Raw genomic sequence first — 21,732 nt, forward strand, 5'->3', positions numbered from 1 at the left:
TGACAGGAAAAACAGAACATGACAGCATTTTTTTTGGTTTTCTGTTTCCTATATAAATATTTAATCTTCTTCCATAAGCCATTTGCTAGTGACACTGAATTTGAATAATATGTTACGGAAACAGATGGTGTCTAGAAAAAACGCAGAGAAAACAATTCATAGAAATAGCATATGAGGAAATTAATTCCATTATTCATGATTTAAGGTCTAACGGTGAAACTAATTGCCTAGCATATTTCCATTTTTAAAATACAGTTTTCAAAATCAGTATCTTGAAAACAACTCTTGATAGCTAGATATGTAACAAATAATCAATTTCTATTGTTAAAGATGAGAAATAGCCTGCCCTAGTCCTCATTTTCCCACTATTTATAAAAGCCTTCCCCAAGATTCTACTAAAGGAACCTTATGGAAAAGGACTACAATAAAAAAAACCTTGACTCTTATACCAGTCTTTCTATAAAACACCCAAGTACTTCAGAAAGATCTAGTTTTTTTTCTCCCAAGACTCATTTGCTCCTAAACTGTAATAGCAAAAGACTGTTGACGAATAAGTTTTAAACAGTCAGTGATTGCTAGCATGCATTTTTACAGCTAGTCCTGTATAAAACTGCAGGTTATTATGTAGACAAACTATCTCAATACTGTAACTTAAATGCTTAATACTTTAAAGCAAGCATTGACTTCATTTTGGAAAAACTGGCATTTTATCTGCAGATGAAAAGTGATCTCGAAGAACTACAAAGGCAAATGAAGTACATAAATAGCAACTAATCCGTATCTAAGTTGTCTGTCCTTTAATCAAATGCTGTCAGAACAATTTCATTTTTACAGAGTGAACCAAGAAACCTCTACTGATTTTGCAGAAATCACAGCAATGGACTTTTTTCAAAGATCAAGCTTTGCAGGCATTTTTCTCTCCCCCATCCACCAATTTATTGGTAAGAGTAAGCTGTTCCACCACAAATTATTGAGAATATAATCCCTGCTCTTTTAAATGGTTACGAAGTCTTCTTCCACTAGTCATATCCTACTGCACTTTAAGTTTTCAATCAAGCAAAAGCCAAAAAAAAGTATCTTTATCTCTTCTTCTCAGTCACAAATGACTATTCACATAAGTCAGTCTTACAGACTCCTGCAAAAGATGAAAGATAAGCCATTCTTCTAAGTTCCTAATGCAACAGGCATGCTTATTTGAAAGACAGAGTAAAAATAATTTTCAGGTAAGGTCAGCAGGTGCTGTAGAGCACAATAGCTGTGCTGAAATCACATGGTCAGCCAGAACACTAACCAACACTAACCCCAAAACTGCCTTTTACTCATTTCCTTTTTCTATCTTCCTTCTGGTTTGACAGAAATGCAGCTCTTGTGAAAAAAAAAAACCAAACAAAACCAAAAACCACTAACAGAACAGGTGCTGCCTGAGCTCACATTTTTCAGACAAAGAACAGGTAGAGAAGCAATTTTAAAACATGTCTATATATGCCATGGTTTTCCATTAAGGCATGTATCTAAATGAAGGAAAGATACATAGTCCTCTGCTGGTGATTTCTGCAGGATGATGCAGTAAAAGAAGTCTGTACCCAAACTTCCACTACAGTTAATTAACACTATGGTGAACAACAGGTCAGTTTTGCTGATTCACATACAACTTCCACTTTCTAAGCCAATACTACCAGGTCTTTCTGTTTTGTCTTTGTCTGATAAGCCCTATATCTATCCACATAATATTCATGTATATCAATGCAGCTTAGAAAAGCAGAACCAAAAGGCTCAGCCCAGCAGCACGATACATACATGATTACCTTGGCTGGAGCTGACAGGACGAGGCAGAGAGGGAGAGGAAGGACGAACAGTAAGAGAAGAACAGTTTGATTTGGAGCTGGCAGCAGTGAGCCTGGAGTCCTCACTGATCTAATAAAGAAAGTATGCAGTGATTAAAGAAAAAAACTAAATACACAGGACACATTAGATCCTGAACTAAAATAAGTCTACACAAGCTTTCTCAATTTTAGTAAAAGGAAAGTCAGTGCCAGCTTTTTTTTTTTCCCCTGGGGGGTGTGTGTGTGTGTGACATCCTCTGACATTTCTATATTCACATTAAGTGGAATTCCACTAAGAATTCATTTAGAGAAGTCATTCTCATCACTGACTAATCACTGTATTGACAAAACTAGCAGTGAGTTTCACAAACCACAAGAGAATGAAAACAGGATTTCTACACTGTAGGGACAGAACAGGTTCTGATAGTAAGTTTATTACCAAAACAAGACTAACCAACTACACAGCACACAGACACACATGAAAGAAGGCAAGGAGGATTCAGATTTCTGATTCTTTCCCACTGCTAAATACCCACAAGAAAAAGTTTGGGAAAGTCATTTCAGTACTCTACCACAAGCAGTAAAATCACACCTCTGCAATACCTGTATAAGATGTAAAATATGTCTGTTATGTCAACTGCATATTCATTGTGTGCACCATTAAGTAATTTTATCTTTTCCTCCCACTTCCTCTCTCCCAAGCCAGCAGAAAAAGGAAGGTCAGATAATTACTGAAATTACATTGAAAACTAAATAGAAAAAAGAGGCAAAGTTCATAACACATTAAAGCACAAAGAAAGCATAAAAACTGTAATGCTAAGGAAAGTTTAATTAATTCTGCTTAGATTTAATTTGTAGAAGTCTTTTTGTAAGCTTCTTTTGTATGTAGTACATTCTACTTCTCTCAGAGCCAAACTCACCTTTTTATCAGAGTTGCTTAGTTTGTATTTCACCTCCTTTGCTTTTTGAATAGCTTTTAGCACTTCCACAGTGTCTAGTTCTTTTTCTGTGGTAACAATGTTATCCAAACAGACCTGAAAAAATGTTAAAACATATAAAAACATTGAAAACAAGGCAGCTCTGCAATTTATTTTTATTAATGGAATAATAAAAAATTATCTTAGCTTAATGCTAACTACGTGCCTCTGTTACCGTTACACAAAACCAATAGTCACATTAGACCTTGCTCTAACATGACATGAATTTAATGCAAACTCAGAAATGCTTGATAAGCACAACTATGTTTCAGTATTAACATAGTGTTACCCAATGAAGACAGGACAAACTTTCATTTAGATAAAGGAGCATAGTCGAATAATGTTAATATGGTTTCATTGTCTAAAGACCTTCTCCAACACACACTAAAAACTCATCAGGTTTTTAGAACATTCACACTACTTTCCTCACCAGGCTTTAAAAAAAATTATTTTTTTTCAAATGTCAGCTTCAAAGCAAAAGAAATGCACCATGGCTTACCTCTGAGGCCCTGTCCCCAAACTGAGCAAGTACTTTGGTCCGGTAATCAGGGATGATGCTCAATGGATTGCTGGATAAGACCACTTTTTCTAAGCATGGGAGGTTTCCTATATTTTTTACTTCATCAATCTGGAAGTTTTTAAATAAAAGGATGAATACAGAGTGGCTAAATGAAAATGAACACACAGACTGAGCATTTCTTGCATAAATTGCATACAATAGCCAGGAAAAAAATCACTACAGCCACTTTCATTTACTTGCAGTTTCACCCACTAAAAGAAATTGCTTGTGATCTAAAGCACAATTTGACACTGAAAAAAATCAAGTTACCTGTTCTACTTTGTTGTTGCTCAGATCCAAGTTGACTAATGAGTACAGTTTGTTAAGACCACACAGCCTTTCCAGCTGATTGCCTGCTAAATTCAGAGTTTTGATGTTTCCCAGTTTTGTGTGAACACCTTCTAGTGATGTAAGCTTGTTGTAGGATAAGTCCAGGTGAACAAGGTTGTAAAGATGCTATAAAAGCACAGAAAATCCATGTTATATACCAGTTCATTAAAATTAAACAATATCAAAGACATTGTATTATGGATTGCTTGGTTTTTTTGTAGAATAGTGTTTTCATGCTGGACACTGCCTAGCATGAAAAACATGACATGAAATTGTTCTTTACACAGGTTCAAGCTTGTAGAAAGGGAACTTCCTCAACTGCATTTTTACCAACCCACAGATACAGCTGGCACTGAATTAATTTAGTTAAGAACTAAATGTGGTATGTCAATATTGGCAAATTAAAATATCCAGAGCAAGTAAGAAATGCACCATTAAAAGAGTACTTGATGTTATGAAGAATAAGCTATTTGGGCTTAAACTATTCGCCATGAAGATGAGCAACAAAATTCTGAAGCAAGAAAATCTGTGTTCTAAGGTCTCAGGCAGTCGGGGGGCGGGGGAGGAATCACCTTCAAATGCATCACTTACCTGTAAATTTTCTACCAGACACACCCCATTATGACTCAAATCCAGGAATTCAATCTTTGGAATTAATTTCTAGAAGAAGAGAAAAAAAAATGCATGTGTTAAAATGCATTTTAGCTCATAAATTGGGCCATACTTCCTTCATTATGAGCTAACCAACAAGCAAAGGAAAGGTATCATCCAACGCACAGTCCCTCTTCTCAGCTTTTGGTATTAAAAAAGCATTCCATGTGACCTAGTGCAACAAAAAAGTTGAATCTTGCTCTTATGAAAACGAGGTTACTCTGAGAAGCATGGTTAAGTTTTAATTTGAAACCTGGTTTCTTACTGAAGACAAATAAGCTGCTCCCAGCTTAACCACATTAACTATAGATCAAACTCATTAATAGGCGTTTCCGTCTTACCAAACAAGCACATCTATGTTACACAGAAACCTGGATAAAGATGACATGTTTTGATTATACTAACCAAGCATTACAAGGTCACACAAACCTCTCAGAAACCCAGAAAGCCTTTTATTTTTGGAGGACTCAAACCTTGAATTTGATGCTGAACTTTGATATCAATGTATTTGCAGCTGGTTATTTTGGTTGTAATCTCACCAATTATTTGCCTTGTAGTTAAGGTCTGGACTCAGACCTGAAGAACCGTAAGTCTACATCACAAAAACTCCTGAACAAAAAAGTGCGCTCCAAGTCCATGATCTCTAGCTGGACTACAGACATAACTATTTCCTGCTTCACAAGAGCAGTTGAGGTAAAAAATTATTTTTGTATTTGACACTTGTTGTTGTGATGAACACTACAATTTTTTTCTTAAGAACTGATTTACAAAGTGTAATTCTAAGGTACTGGCAAAATACTCCAAATTTTGTTTCCACACACTTCCTACTGTTTTGATGTCAAGAAGGCTTGATAACACTCCAAAGTTGAGTCCAAGAGGTGTTTTGTTCTTTTTTTCAAAAAAAACCCCCAACTTTAAGTGGCCTAAGGCCTATGTAAACAGTAAAAGCATGTTTCAAAAAGTCAGTATTCACGGAAGTGTTGCTTACAGAATACAGAATGACAAACTCTTCTCCTTTAGCAAAGAAAATATCAAAGTAGTAAAAGAAAAAATCTCCTAAGCATTAACTTGGGTAGCTAATCAACACAAAAAAGTGCAACCGAAAATCTTTCAGAAAGAAGATATGTAAAGCAAATGCAAAATCCCTGCTGTGTAATGTGCCACAGAACATCATACTTTTTCTTTTTTTTCCTTTTTTTTTAACAAATGAAAAAAAAAGTATTTCTCACCACTGAATCATCAATTTGAGAGATGCTATTGTGACTCATATCCAAAGTTGTTAAAGTTCTCCAAGTTGGGATAACTGCTGTCACTGGACAACTTGAAGTTGCACCCTCTGGCTCCCACTGATCAAACTCAGAAGCTTCAGGCACTAGGATTTCCTATTTAAGACAAGCACACTAAAATATTACACTTGCATCTTCAGTGAAAGCTAACAGTTTTGAAAACAATCCAAACAACCTTATGTAAGTAAGGAAGATTTCTAAGTTTTATAATCACCTAGATTAAAGTCTTAAAATGTGAGCTGACTGGGTCAGAATTTTTAGATCTACAGAGAAAGAGTTCCAACACTAGCAGCTGATCCAAACTGGAGGAAGTGGAGGAACAATAGAGGTACTGTGAAAATTACCCTACTAGATATCCCTTGCCAAATCAAAGCCTAGAGAAAAGAATAAGACAAATACATTCAGTTCTGGATGAACAACAGAAACACGCATTCCAGTAAAAGCATCAGAAAGGTCCCTGTGAAGGGACACATGTAAACACTTCCTCCGCTTATTAAAACTAAGATTCTGAAAGGTTAGCAAACCCTTCCAATTCCATGGTTTTAAAAGCAGAACATGCAACAGGCAGTACAGGAAAGTACACGGACTCTAAATGAGCATTTCCACAATATGCATGTTATTTTTGCATGTGCTTTAAACACTGACCAGAAGTAGGAACTCACTCTTACCTTCATTGATGTTGCTGAAAATCGAACACTCATCGTGGCCAGAGCATGTTTTGATGAAGTCAGCCCTTTGATAAGCTTTCCCCCACAATGATTGATCTATTTAAAAAAATTATGTTACAAAGTCAGAAATGCTAGAACAAATACGAGACATGGAAGAGGTAGCTAAAAGCTTCAATAGCAGATTCTCCACCAATTTGGAAAGTAGTTACAGCACTCCCTTAAAATCTCCTGAGATTATCAGGTCAGAAATACCAACATCTGGTAAAGCTAAAGCAAGAAATTAGAGACATGACTACAGAAAAGTGAAATTCAAACATTCATGTGAACAAAACTTCTTCTCCATTGACTTTTTACCTGTCCCATGTATTCTTAAAAGTGAAACTACCCAGGCACTTTAATAGGGCACAGTATTTTAGTGTTATCAGAAAGAGAGTTATCTCAAACTATGGCTCTACCTGCAGACATGTTTGTTTAGGCATATGTTCTTTATTGTAAATAAGAAAAAAGAAATGCCTAGGAAATGAGGATACTAATCTAAGCATTTAATACACTAGTGAGCTAATTGCACAGACTAAGTTTAAAATTACAAAGTCTTTTTTCTGTAGCTCAAGTTGGAACAACACCAAAGATCTGCTACAGCCTCTGTTCAGCAACCAGGTCCTTCTCTGTAGACAGTCTCACACATTGTGCAACCACTACAACTTGCACATTTGCTGGTGTATCAGGGAAACCACACTAAACAGAAACAGAATTCCTGACACCCTTGAAAAAATTCTTTCCAGATTACCACTGCTAGTTTTTGGGCAGTGTTTACTACTAGATGGAAACATCAGTCTGGTGCCAGTCAATCAAAAACTTTTCATGAACATACGATTACAAAAGACTTCAAGACCAAACCCCCCCCCCCCCCCCAATGCAAAGCTACACCTGAAACTATTCATGCTCACAGGAAAGGGGAAAATTGATACTATTCTGCAATATCTGCTCTGCAGTATGTCAGACATTCTCCCACTCTTTTCAGTTTCTAAACTGTAGTTTCTTTCCCACATTAAAATGTCAATAAATCAGTGACTTCAGGAATCCACTTCAGTTCTTAACCAACTCAGTCCCTCATATCAATGAGAGACAATAGGGTTCATGTACTAGAAAAGGTACTGCACACACCAAAAGTGGACACAGTACAGACTGCATGAAAAAATCGGATACTCTCTCTCTGGAAAGATCTGAAGTGGTCAGGGAAGTATTTCGTGAAATACTCATTGAACAACTTCTACTAGAAACCCTGTCATTTGCACTGAAAGCACACCAATGAAAAAATTCTGCAAATTATCAAGCAAGAAGCACTGTACCCAACAGTGTATTTTCACAAGCAAATTTAATGTCAGAACATTTTCACAAATATTTTCTTTCCAAATGAGAAGTACTTTGTAATAAGAGATCCCATTATAACCCATTTGTTAGATCTTCAAGGCAATGGAAAGCCACTCTGTTTTAGGTTTTGTGTATATGCTGGAAATCACATTCTTTCTGAAGACATACACAGTGCAAGCTATTCTAAACATTTAAATTTGGCATCCTTATTTCCAAGACTTGTGAATAAAACCGTTGTTTCACAAATGAAAGTCCTTCTAAACATTGCACTCCCCGATTCTAGGACCAAATCAAAGCATACAATTACCAATTCTGAGAGATATGCAGCACACCTGGCATTCGCAGAGCCTCTATAAAATTATGTGCAGTATGTCAGTCATACCTCTATTTGATGAAGCGATTTGAAAATTGACAGATCAAAAGGCAAGAGATGCTCCTGAATGTTACTGGTTCCAAAAGGTCCCCCTGTTCCAGTGACCTAGTAATCAACATTTAAGAACAGAGTTAGTGCACATAATCCAACTTGTCCACATTTCAGTAGTCTTACACAGGCAATAGCACAAACACAGTAGCTTGGAAAGACAGCCAAGGTTCCAAACAATTTTTAAAGTACGGAATGATTCATGAAACTTGCAGATTAACTTTTCAGGGGGGAAAAAAAAAAAACACATTAGCTGCTCCAGCTAAGTGCACTGAACTTGAAGCACTGCACTTGAACTGCCACCTTGTGCTTGTATTTTGTAGCACATGAGGCATGCAAAAAGGATACCATAGGCAAGACTGACCAAGGCTTCATTCTCAGCTGACCAAGCCAGAGCTGCATTCACTAAAAACAACTTCCTTGATCCTCCAAGACAGAACTGTCTTCAATTCCACTACAGGCGATAAATGTCAAGGCATTGACAAGATGGGTTTGAAGAAAACATTAGACATCGGTACACATCTAATAAAAACGCATCTAATATTTCCATGTGGTCACTAGATTCTGGCCTCAGAGCACATCAGTAACATAAAAGACAGGTGGTTTCATTTATGTTTGCTGTGAATATAATTTTGGGAGAAATCTAAGGCTTTTGTCTGGTCTTATACGTATCTTAAACTCTGAAGGTGCCTACTCACAAGCATTCAGAAGGGCCAGAAATTCAGAAGATGGGTATTTTGCTAAACGATATGCTCTTCTCCAGCCAGAGAATCCTCTGTTCAGAGGATTCTATACACACACGATATGGCAAAGACATCTGAAGAGCCACAGGAATACCAGTACAGCTGTGGTTTTGCTTCCACAACTTCCTAAGTCTTCCAGTGAAGTTTCCCCTGATCCATTCCTTTGTTTCCCCCTTTGAACACACCACACAGTTAAAAGGAAGCTCTTCTTCATGTAATAAAGGGGCTAAAAGAAGTTTTGAGCTGTCACAAGCAGTGTTAAAAAAATTACTCAGGAAAGTTTTTCCAATTCACTTATTTAGTAGATAAAAAACAAACTGGCTCCAGACAAAAATTATCTGTTCTAAGGCTATTTTACATTTATTCTGAAATGGTATTTTAGCTAGAAATTCAGGGCCGTCTTATCTATGAAACTGAGGGGGTTTGTTAGTTCTGGGTTTTTTAACTTTCAGATACAGTCAAAGGTGAGAAAGGGGACAGGATTTATATACACATATGCATATGTATACATACACACTGGCCCACCCATAGTGTCTGCAAAGATTCTTCGACTGCATCTCTACAGAGAGCACTGCTGAAGAGACCACAACAGAGAATCAACATCTTTCTTATAGAATTATATGTGTATTGAAGGTTGACAGAATAAACACCTGTTTAACACTGACTTCTAAACGCTTGCAGGTGTTTACTATCAGTAAAGTTCTTGTGCATTCAGACTAGATTCCAAAAGTATGCTAACAATCATGTCAGTCTGGTAGAAACAACATCTCCAGTATTTATGCAAGTATGGCTCACCTTTAAATACTTGAGTCTACATGTGAAATCTAGAATATGACCTAGATCTGTTTTGGCATCTCCATTAGCACATGTAGGCTTCCCCTGTAGCAACTGTTGAGTGACAGCATATAACTGCAAGGGTCTGATGGTGAAGACTTCTCCAGCCATTAATAACTGCTCTCCTGAAAAACAGAGTATGATGGTATCAAATAAAATGTGGCAATGGTTACAAAAGAATAAATGGTACATGGAAGATCTAATGTTAGAGATTAAACATTTGTCACATCTATACTCTAAGCTCACAACTGAGGTACCAAAACAATGTCCTTTTTTGCCACTTTAAACTAGAATGGCTGAATTAAGATTTTTTTTTTTTTTTTTTTTAACACCAGAATAATCTAGGTGTTCAAATGGGCACTCTCATCATACAAGTCCAAAGTCCCTAATGCAACTCACGGCAAATTACCCTCAATCTGAACAGGACTGGAATCAGACAAAGTTCATTTATATAATGTAAGAGATGCTAAACTTTTTCTGAGATATCCCTAAGTTCTATAGCAGTTAGACCTTATTCTATTCAGAAAAAGCTGTGCTTGCCACCTGAAAAACAACCTTATATCTTCTGCTATGCTGCCTAAATGCAGAATTGTAGCAAATATGCTTTCTTGGAGAGTGTGAGGACTTTCACCACACTAATACCAATGCAAACTCCCAGAACAGGAAATGCATTATCTGATAATATTTTTACAACCCCATTTCATTCTAGGAACAGTAGGAAACAGCATCCAAAAGCCTCTCTGAAGGCACAAGAGTTTATGTGGACTACAGCAGTCAGAACATGCACATGTGGAATGAATATCTTTCTCCTCTTCCTTTTAGGGACATCAGTTTGGCTTCGTGGACAAGAAAGCATCAGCTTGCATGAAAACAGAGTTCTCAGAAATGTTCTGAGGAGTAATATTCCCTTTGGCTTCAGAGGGAGCAAGTCCAAGAGTCCAGCTATGCAATACTGGAAGGCCACACTAATATAGAGCAGTCAGACATCAGTGCTTCTGGTATCGGTGAGACTGCAGGCACCACAAAGTCAGGAAAGATTCTTCAGAAGCTTCCTTAAAATGTTCCAAAATTTGTTGAGTGGACACTCTGAAATGGCTTTACCTGAAGTTAATTTTGTGCCAGAACAATCTGAAATGGCATGCTGAAACATGCTTCACCTATCACCTCAGCCAACTGAAATTATCATCTAGCATGTCCTTCAAAACAAAATTAGCATGGGTTATTTCATTGTCATCTGCCAACCTCAGAAAAGGCCATCCTTTAATTAACTGACCAGAAGGTCTCACATTTCCTGACTTCTGGAAGAACAATATTGATTTAGATGTGTAAAGTGGCCTCTTGCATTTAAAACACACTACATCAGGACTCACTGATATAAAACAAGCTTCCTTACAGGTTACACTAAAACATACCAAGACAGAAACCTTAACAAAAGCTTTTGATCACCAGTACCACACCCTATCCTTTAAGGACACAGACTGGTAGGCCCTTTCCAAAACCTAAATTCACCAATTTCTGTTTTGTTTCCAAATGTAGCTGCACTACTGTTACCGCTCCTCCCAAAATGCAGCTTGAATCAAAGCACAAACAGCAAGAAAAAGGTGAAGAGAAAGAAGGGGAAGAAAAACTCTCATATGAAGATTCAGATCTCTCATTGTCTGGAGATTAAATATCACAGGTATATGAAGGCACAGACATAGAGGAAACCATTCCCAGTTAAATTCTTGCAAGTTCTTTACCTTTGTGGAAGAGCTCTTCAGCCAATGCAGCAGTGATCCCATTGATCTCCTACAAAGAATAAACCATTGTAATCAAGTGTTATTTACATACTTACGGTTCCAATTTTTCAATGTGTACCTTTGCTGAAGTCTCCCTTTTTTGCTGCGGTACAGGACTTTTTTTTTTTTTAAACAGAAATCAACTGTGATTGTGTCTTATGGATTTCTTTGTAGCTTGAAAATACTTCATAAAAGTTACTGGAAATTAATTCTTTCGTATGATTTTCATTTTCAAGATGGAAGATACCTAACTACATTTAAATAATCATATCCTGCATATATTAGAAAAGGGCAACAGCAACTAGAGCAACTATTACTAGCCATCATTAGCCCACCTTGAAAGAAAGCTCAGTTTTGAAGAAACTATTACAAGTATAGTGTTCTTCAAGTTTTAACATTAAGACTAATCTAATGCATCAAGCACTCAACATATCCTTGGAATATCACTAATACACAGAAAACTTTATATTAACAGGTCTACAGGGAAGAAGAGATATATAGAAAGTAATTCGTCTTCTGCACTTCAATTCTATTCTGCTTGCTGCAGAGTAATTCAAAAGCCCCTTTTCCCCATCGTCCATCTTCTCCACCCTCCCGGACCTATCCAGGTGCTCAACCTCCATTCCAGGCACTGACACCTCTAGGAGGAAAGAAAAAGGCCGAGAACTCTCAATGTAGGGATTTGTTCTTTCTAAATCTGAAGGTGCACAAAGATCAGTATGAGTATTTCCCATCTGGGCGTACTTCTCTCCACAAAAAGCAAATGCTCTGTGGAAGCCCAGAAATAGTTCTGAGCATTTCCAACAGTTCTCTCTCAAAGGCCCACAAAAAGAAAAAGTAAAACTATTTGCAACAGTGAAGCTTCCCCTAGACACATACATCTCATTTTAAGGTAGCTGCAAAGGACAAGCAGATATTATGGATCATCACAAAATGAATATTTGATCAGTTTACTTAACTGACAAATCCCTCATGATTCATAACAAGGGAATAAATCCACAGGACATCTGCAGCAGACAGTTCAGCTCATTTGATGAGGCAAGCATTTTAGAAAAGCACATTCTTAGTATAACTGAAACCCCACTCACTGAGGGTGAACAAAGCCTCCACACCACAGTTTTGAGAACAACAAGCTAGAAGCTGCATTCCAAACAAAATTCAACAATTCTGACTCTCATCTGAATAAGCCAATTACACTCATCTGGCATGCACAGACTTAATTGAAAACTATACTCTGTATTCCTTTAGTCATCTGGGACAGAGCAGAAATTTTTTCTACATTTATAATTGAAACAAGATTATGACTTGGACCGTTCAGTGACTAGCAGGCAAAAAAAAAAAGCAACTCTATTCCTCTGTCTACAAGAGACCTCTGTCTTAGCTCTAATTATTTCTATGCATCAAAGCCACAGAAGCCCATTGTTTGCAGGTGTCTCTGAACAGCAGTTTGTGGGTACTCAATTCTTTTCTTGCAAAAGCTTTTATCTGTAAGTTTACAAACCAAATCTTCTAATATGACGAAGTATAAGACAGTGCAACAAAATAAGCATCCCCATACCACTGCAGACATCCTATTCAATGTCAAAGTAACAATAATGTTCTACGCTGCTGTCACATGCAACTGCTTCTCTTTTCTAAGCTGTACCTGGCTTTTCCCTGTGCCACATAAAGGCTTCAAAGTGGTTTTAATGTATTTATGGTAGGTATTTCTACTCCATTTAGTTCTATTAACCTGGGAAATAAAATGAAATAATCCCTACTGGAAATACTACACATAAGAATATACAAAAAATATTCCAGCCTTCCTATATAAACTAATGAGGCAATATCAGGTATTGTAATGGCTCAAGCATGCACATGGGCTGTCTGGTAACAAACATATTTTAAAATAAGATCAAAGTTCTGCAGGAAGGTTATTTTCCAGTAGAATTGCTGTGGTAAATATTTAGCTTTTCTGCTGAATAACTAACTTTTTTTTGGTAAATATTTAAAAGTACTCCAAAGTTCCAAGCAAAAACAACTGAGTTTACACCTCAAGCCAGACTCCACTAAAGCAAAGAAATGCAGATTAAGCAACAACTTTGCTCTTAATACACAAGCACAGTACAGAAATAGGGAAGCATTCATAACCAAATAATGCTAGTTCTTTGGAAAAGTAAAAAAAGATAAACAGTACAGCAAGAGGGAAAAAAATAGTCTTAACTGAAAAACAAGGGAGGGACTAGTAAGAATTTCTGCCTGCATAAAAACCTTTGTTGAAGTTACAGCACTGAAACATTAATGAAACAGACATCATTTAAGAGACAGAGTAGCCAGAGAACAGAAAGATTATGCAACTCCCTGGTGATCAGGAAGTTTGCTCCATGTGAACAGAATTGTCCCTACATTATCACACACATTTTCAATACATTTAAAACCTCTAATCCATTTTAGAGGGCTTGATCATGACAAACTAGCACTTCTCACTCAAATCTGCAGGGCAATAGCAACACTATGAAGTAAACCTTCTACTGTTTATCTAAGTCAAACTCTGCAGTCTCACCAGGATAATTATATTCACGTAACATAAATAAAACAGGTTTTCCTTTGTTGCTAAAGCTTAATTAACACACCTAATGGACCACTTGTGACTCATTTCTGAAGCCTTTATATGAAACCATGAAGTGCCATCTCAGCACATCCCACCCCAAAGCAATTACTGCTCCTCCTTTCCATCAAGTTCTCCAGTGCATTTTCCTCTTTATGAAGTTCATTCTCCCTCTTACAATATGATACCATACTGCAAAAAAGCCTAATTATACATAATAGATGAACAAAAAAATTGCAATCTGAACATGAAAGCAAGCCATTCCTTCTTACTTCAAGCAGCCTTTACCGTAACATTCTGTCTGCTTGCTGGAGCTATTTCTCAAGAGGCCACTCCATCAGTGTGCTTCTCATGGAGAAGGACCATTTTTCTTCATTTGGGCTACTGGAAACTGTTTCACTGTAAACCACAGCTCTAACCATTAACCACTAAGTAGGGGCGTGCGCAGATCAATTATGCAATGTTCCTTCAGAGAGCCAGCACTATTGACTTCTGCCTAACAACCAATTCAGCTTCAGATTTATTCACAGCTTCCAACTATCCTGCCAGCATTTATTTTCTCCTCTTAGAGTCCCTACCCACACTACTTGCCAGCACAGTATCTACTGCAATAAAAAGCAGTGTCAAAAATCTTAAAAATAAGCTTTGTTTGTCACATTGTGCAAAATGCTGAAAAAGAGCCGTTTCAGCTATTTTGTGAAGATTCCATGCAATTCTCTCCAAGTCAGAGAACTAGGGAAAGACACTTAGGCCTCCATGTTATATGCTAAAAAAATAACTTACATATAAATGAAAGTGTAGGAAGTGTGATAGAACTTTTGGAGCAGTAACAGGGAACTTGACTAGCAGGGTTTGCAGGTAGACCTCTAATTCCTTTTGTCTTTTCTCCACCAGGCTTTTGGAATTTTTTCCAAGAATCTTCTTAGGAGGTAACAGATTTTTATCTATTTTCTTTTCTGAAACAAGCTGAAAGACAAAGACCAGAGTTACTACCCAACTCACCATCATGCACAAAAGATGCAACAGAACACATTAAGAGCATGTTGCCTGACCCTGGTAAGATCCAAAAATAAAATTACTTCAGTAAATTTAGCTATTGACTTCAAAGTATTAGGTATTTTCAGAAAGAACATTTTATCATAAAATCATGAGAAGTTCAATAATAGTCTTTTCTGAGAGAATCACTCACAGTACCACAAGGCAGAATGTAACTAAGGTGATAAAATAGCAGAATAACTGGTGCATTTTGAGAAAGCAGCCCAGTCTTAAATACAGAGGACTTTCCCTCATTTTTACTTGCTGTTTTTAATGAGCGCTGGTTAGTAACTACCCCATGCTACTAAGGACAGTTTTGTCATCCACCCCTCCCAGAAGAGGGTCTTTGCTCCAATCCAGCTATTGGTTACCAGACCAGCTGATCATAAACATCTCTCTTGGCAAAATGTTTAATGACTGTAGCCTGAACTCCTCTCTTTCTCATACAAGCTTCTGTCCAAGGCTAAAACTGTCCAGGCCAACCTGCCCCTGTTTGAGAGGGGACTGTACCGGGGCAAATAATATTGTTCATACAAAAAGGATTTAGTCTGCAGTTCAGATAGTATCTGGCAGATACTCCTTCTTGCTCTTTATTGAGGAAAGAATTTATGTTCCATACAACAAAACTGCACAAACTGTACAATGTTTATAAGAGACCAAGGCCACAGTTTTAATATCCTTACCTTTTCATGCAGGTCATGGAAATCACTGTAACGATGTTTGACTGTCCACTGATGACTGCCAACACTGACCTGAATAATGTACACCTGAAAGGAAGAAATTAAAGGGAACTGCAAAGCAGGTCAAAGAGAAGCTGACTCTGAGATCTGCACTATAAGGTGATTCTACATTCTTAAAGTACCATAGTTAACTAAAAGCTAATCCAAACTCTAAGGTGACTTTGCTGATGTAGGATGCCTAATCTCATTCACAAGGCTGCTCCACACACCAAAACATGCAGATGCTTCTTCATGTAAAGCAATTGCTTTTATTTTTGCAACCCAAAGGTTAACAACCAAGATCTCTAAGCTCCTTCTTTTTCTGAAGATTTCTGCTAGCAAAGTTAAGTTGGTATTCGTAACTATGCACAACAAGCATGAGACAGCAGCATCCCTTCTTCAATCTACCAAGTTCCACAATGGGCACAGGAACTTAGCAAGCATCCTGCTGCCACTTCACAGTTAAGCAGAAATCTGGAGCTTAACCCTTCAGAAATCTAGACAAATCCTTTGGTTGGTTGGATGTTAACTATTTTATTCCTTTTAGGGTAAAGCACACAAGACAGCTTCCTGAGAGTTACAATTGTGCCCAAAGAATCACTACAACTATCTAAAGCAATCCAACGGTTCTTTACACAAAGCTAAGTTTTTTTAACCAAACAATTAAAGATTTTCATTGTAGGTGACTTTCCAGATTGAACAGTACTGGTTCTGCAGGAAACTCACAATCTACCTTTGGACATGCCAGAAGCAAGCCATCCCAAAGAAACTTTAGAGGTACAAAACAAAACACAAAGTAAAAAACAAACAAGGCTCAGCAAAACCAGTTCTACAGCTACTCGAAAATAACAAATTAAGTAAACTGTGTTATCCAATCCAACTATATTCCTTAGGGAAAACACCAATTCGTAATCAAATCTTGAAAGCATTTAGTAGTTGAGAATTTGCATACTACCACAGATCACACAGACCTGACTCATAGCTGCTATGAGAATGATGCACATCTAGTTGCTAAACCCATTTGAGGAAACAAAACACATCAACATTTTCAATGTTATGTAAAAGACCAGTTTTCACTTACTGTTAGTACAGACCAGCACAATACCAAACATTAACAGAATATCACTTGCAATTTAAAACATGAACTATATCTCACACCAGTTATATTTTTTGTAAGCATCTGACACTGGCTTGCTGAACAAAAACCAAGTCCTACAGAGAACTGAATCAAGATGCCCGATTCACGCATACAGCAAGTGACACATGAGTGTTCAGATGAGTACTGAAAGCACAGATGAATGCCTACACAGAATTACAGCCTCAATTAAAGCCTACATCTGCTTTCCCATCATATTATGTTGGGAAATGGCAGATCAGGATTATTCACTGTGCCGGTGACAAACTAGAACAGGAATAACCTGAACATTCAAAAGTTCTTCATAACCCTGAGGAAAGCAAGGGGAGACTCAAAAAAACCAGAAGATTAAAGTTAGAACTAAATAAGTACTACATTTAGAAGCCATAATATAAAGACTAGTTCCTTTTAAAAGCTGACTGTAGTAAATTATGGCAGATAAAGCAGTATAGCTAAATGCAATACAGATTGAGTACACGATGCATAAGACCTCAGATTAGACATTGAAAACTCAGTAAACTTCACAGCTCCCAACTGACAGCTCATGAGACAAGGAAGGAATGCCCCTTGTCTCTGTATATAATACAGTCAGACTAAATATATAATAAAGGTTTTGTATCCTTTTGCTGAAATGGCAAGCACTGACCACTTCTAGAAACATAGCACCAAGTCAAATGGATGGTCTGGTCAGGGAAATACCTGTTAAAGAGAGTGTTTACATGCACTGATACAATTCCTCAAATTAAGTCTTTAAAAAGCCACAGCATTCCCCATGTAGAACACAGCCAGAACAAGTGGTACATATTCACCCTTCAAACACCATCAGTATGCAGAATGACAGCAACTGACTTCACATCAATCCACAAGCTGCCATTATCTTGAAGAATAAATACAAATGCAGTAAGTTTATGTGCTCCAGAGACTTGTTTTAATACAGAAATCAATAATTTTAGAGGAAAAAAAAAGGCTAAGTTTCTGAAAAAGTCATATATATATATGACCTTCAATTAATTTTGAGCGCACTAATATGACAAGACTGACAGTTTAAGATTCTTCAAGGACTGCCTGTAAAGCCAACTGCTAGAAGGCATACATGGAGAGGTGATGAAATTCTATCATGCTGCACTGTCTCCCATACATAAATATACCATGTGAAATCTCCACCCATATTTATGCCATAAATTGCATTTCTAGTGAGCTAAAATGCAAGAGTGTTTACATTCAGAGGTTTTCCTCCTCCCCACGTCTCCACCAAACTCTTCTGCGTAACAAATTTTGTGCACCTTTCTTATAAAACAGTTTTGGTCAAGTTCTGCTTTGCAGTGTTTAGCATATCTGTAGTGCTGTAAATTTTCATGATTTTCCAACCAGTCACGTCAAACTCTTTGCAGTTAAGTACTCACACCACCAAACACCATTCCTTCATCTCCTTAGATATTTAAAGGTGAAATATTTACTAATTTTTTTTAAGGTGTATAACTTCTAAACCAGCTGTTAAATGAACAGCAGTGATTCCAGACTGCCTTTTGTTTACTTCCTGTACACATTACAAAAACCTGCCCATCTCACTTTACATGGAAAACTTGCATTTCTACAGTATCCCTCATCCAACTTCACATACTTCAGTATTGTCAAGAAAAAGACAAGCACCTCACTTTACAGATGACAGAGCTGCCCACAGGAAGCCTGGGACACAGGTGTGACTGCAACCACTAAGTCCCAAATTCCAGAGCAGCTGATGCAACTGCATCCCCTCCTCCCTGCCTGTTAAGTAGTCAGTTTACACCCATTCAAGGAAGCCACAGTATTTTCCTTAAATACCAAAACTAGTATTTACATTTAAAACAGCTGCAAAAGACAGGAAAAGCAGGAAGGCAATTTCAGGCCAAATGCATAGCAGGAAACAAATGAAGCACTGGCAGCCTTGAGGCCTTTCAGCAATCAGCCAGTCTTCAGTGAGAATCTAGCTGGACCAGCACATGCAGGAGAAATACCTAGTAAAAGTGCTCATACTTTTCTAACCCAACAGAAAAAACATGAACAAGTGCAGTATTTTCTTCTGCTGGATTTATCCATACCTTACCTTCCACCCTAACAACTCCAACAAGAATCACATTTTTAGAAGTACCTTCAAAATTACACAGACCTGTGGGCCTGCCTGATATACTTTAAAGGATTTAATCTCACAACTGTCAAATGGATGTCATTAAAATAAGTCTCCTTCTATTGATATTATGAGCTCTGAAATACAGAGCACAATGCGAAGCACACATAAGAAAAGAGCTTCTTTCAAAAAACAAGGATCTAAATAGGACCACTGCCACCTTGATTACTACATGTTAATGGATAAAGATGCAGCTTGCTAGTGCTGTATTTCCTTTCTCACCTTTACCAGATTTGACTGACTTTTACACCATGTAATTTCTTCACTTCTGCTCCAGTACAGGTCTTTATCACGTCCTTAAGTGCCACTAATCTAATTTTGAACACTAAACAAAAATGATAATTTTTGTAAAACATTTCACCTTGTGACTAATTTTGTAGGATTTCTGTTTTCATTTAAAGATCTATCCCTACACTTCTAATGGCTTGGGTCTATTTCACACAAACTGGCTGCAGTCTTGGAGTCCTGCTAACAGTTTTAGGAGGTTTACACGCAGGTAAGCTCAATGCCATGACTCCTTCAAAAATGGAGCAATAGAATCAAAGTAGGAACCCAATACTGGTAAATTTTGCCTTTCAAACACCCTACTTTTAAAGCTCCCAAGAAAAATCACATTAAACCAGTATGGTATTTCTAGAACCATAATAATTAAAAAAGAAATCTGGCCTTGAAAAAAATAAGCTTCCTTGGGCTTAGCTGCAGTGGCTTAAAATGTTATCCCCAACTATCATCCAATCTGCTGAACACTACCTGCAGCAAAGTTATACGCCTGAACTACAGCTCAGTCTAGCACATTAACAGTAGTACCAAAGGTTGGCTATACCACAATACTAGGTTGGCAGGCTGAAGCATTAAAGTAGCTAACATGTCACCTCCTGTGTCCACAACACCCAGTGGAATAAGGGGGCAGATAACATTTTGACATTTTCTCAACTAAATTCACTTGAATTTCTCATTCACTGCTCTTGTAAAATACTCATGAAAATTCTCAACACCAACATTAACACTGCTGAGTCTTGGTTCACACCTGAAATGGAAGTTTCTAGTCACCATGCCACAAGTCTCACCATGCCTCTTGGCTGATCAGGGACTGTGAAAACAAACTTGCTTGGGGGACAAACCACATCCCAACACACACAGTGGTAACATCTCAACAGCTGCAGTACCATTTCTGTGAATACACATTACATAGCTAACATGACAGAAAGAGATTAAGCAATTTTCAAGAATTTATTTTAAGCTTCTAACCAACTCTGTCACTGAATGCTCATGACATTTTTGACTGTAAATATGGCTACTCAGCACCAGACAGTCATTCCCACACAATGATGTTTCAAGGGTTGTCAGCTGGAAAGGAGTTAGGCCCTTCATGTACTACAGCTGTGTAAATGCTCTGTCCTATTAAAAATTCAGAAATCACTCTCCCATTGCTCCATTTTCTCTGGGTACCTTTTCAGAGGCAGTAACCTGAAGCATTACTTGTAACTATTACACAACTTTACAAATACTGTCTTTCTAGACCACTGCTCCCCTTTTCCATGTTCCTACAGCAGGAAGAAACCTTATGCCTTTATGTGCATTCTACAAAAAAAAAAAATCATTCAAATCACACTAAGAAGCAGAAAGCATTTTTAGTTATGTAACTAAAGGGTGGTGTGCTCAAGATGTTTTGCCTGCAATTATGCTCAGGTCTGTTTTATGATGAGCTTCTTCCTGAAAAACAGACCAATTAACTCTGGGTACAATGCAACCAGTTAAAAAAAGTTATACATGAAAAATTTAATTCCTTCCCCAAACTAAAACACTGCTGACAATCTTCCCCGTTTGTAGGGTAAGAGAAAAACTATCTATTCCAAATCATCTCATTTCCTCTGAAAATAAGACTGGCTTTTCAAAAGGGATTTTTACAGTATTTTCACCTGAAGATTTCCTACTACATTTAGACCAGCTTTAAAAGCTACATTTACTCGATAAGAATTTTTCATAATCACACGTATGTATACACGCACATATACACACACAGATATACATGGGCAAGAACATGACATTTGCAAACTCAGCCTCCACTAAACACCAGCTCTCCCAAAGGGCCAAAGCTACGAGGAGCTCAGGGGGCCGATTTTCGCTGGCTGGACACCCACAGCCCTGCTCCTACGCGCCTTCGGGGCTGATTTCCCAGAACACGCGTCCCTTCACGGCGGCAGAAACCGCTCCGAAACTTCTGCCAAATTATTCTTGCTCTGGCTTTAGCGTGGGTACAAAAGCGGGCCGAGCACTGCTGCCTGGCTTCCTCAGAGCCGGGAGGAAGGGAAGACGGCGGCACTAAGTAGGCAGCAGCGCAGCACCAAGCCCGGCCTCAGCCCGCTCCCCCCGGTACCCCGCAGGCTGCCTGAGGCGGCGGCGCGGCGGGCCCGCTACCCCACACCTCCCCCCTCGCTGCCACCATCACCCGCCGCCCGGCACGTCCCTCACGGCCTCCCCGCTTGCGTCCGCGGGACCCCCGGCACCGGCTGCGCCGTTCCTCCCGCACCAGCCCGCAGCCTCCCTCCGGCCCCGCACCGTGTAGGTCTCCACCAGCTCGGAACCCAGGACTCGGGCCTCCCGCGGGGGCTCCTCGCCGTCCTCGCCCCCCGCCGCCGCTTCCATGACGC

At 38.2% G+C, this 21,732-nt stretch overlaps 1 protein-coding gene across 2 annotated transcripts in view; it reads right to left on the reverse strand.

Moving 5' to 3' along the window:
* NISCH (nischarin) overlaps positions 1-21,732 on the reverse strand; it is a 31,961-nt gene extending 10,229 nt beyond the window's left edge. The window contains exons 1-13 of one of the 2 annotated variants that reach the window (XM_075713712.1): positions 21,641-21,732; positions 15,747-15,830; positions 14,812-14,994; positions 11,403-11,451; positions 9,625-9,788; positions 8,048-8,143; positions 6,295-6,390; positions 5,570-5,722; positions 4,281-4,349; positions 3,630-3,815; positions 3,300-3,428; positions 2,744-2,857; positions 1,806-1,914 (exon numbers count right to left, since the gene is read on the reverse strand). In XM_075713712.1, the coding sequence (XP_075569827.1) occupies positions 1,806-1,914; positions 2,744-2,857; positions 3,300-3,428; positions 3,630-3,815; positions 4,281-4,349; positions 5,570-5,722; positions 6,295-6,390; positions 8,048-8,143; positions 9,625-9,788; positions 11,403-11,451; positions 14,812-14,994; positions 15,747-15,830; positions 21,641-21,727 (1,519 nt within the window). In that variant the 5' untranslated portion in view covers positions 21,728-21,732. Of the gene's footprint in view, positions 1-1,797; positions 1,915-2,743; positions 2,858-3,299; positions 3,429-3,629; positions 3,816-4,280; positions 4,350-5,569; positions 5,723-6,294; positions 6,391-8,047; positions 8,144-9,624; positions 9,789-11,402; positions 11,452-14,811; positions 14,995-15,746; positions 15,831-21,640 lie in introns of both variants that reach the window. The other variant, XM_075713713.1, reaches the window with a different exon arrangement.

This window comes from Pelecanus crispus, chromosome 7, assembly GCF_030463565.1.
Source record: "Pelecanus crispus isolate bPelCri1 chromosome 7, bPelCri1.pri, whole genome shotgun sequence".
Lineage (NCBI taxonomy): Eukaryota > Metazoa > Chordata > Aves > Pelecaniformes > Pelecanidae > Pelecanus > Pelecanus crispus.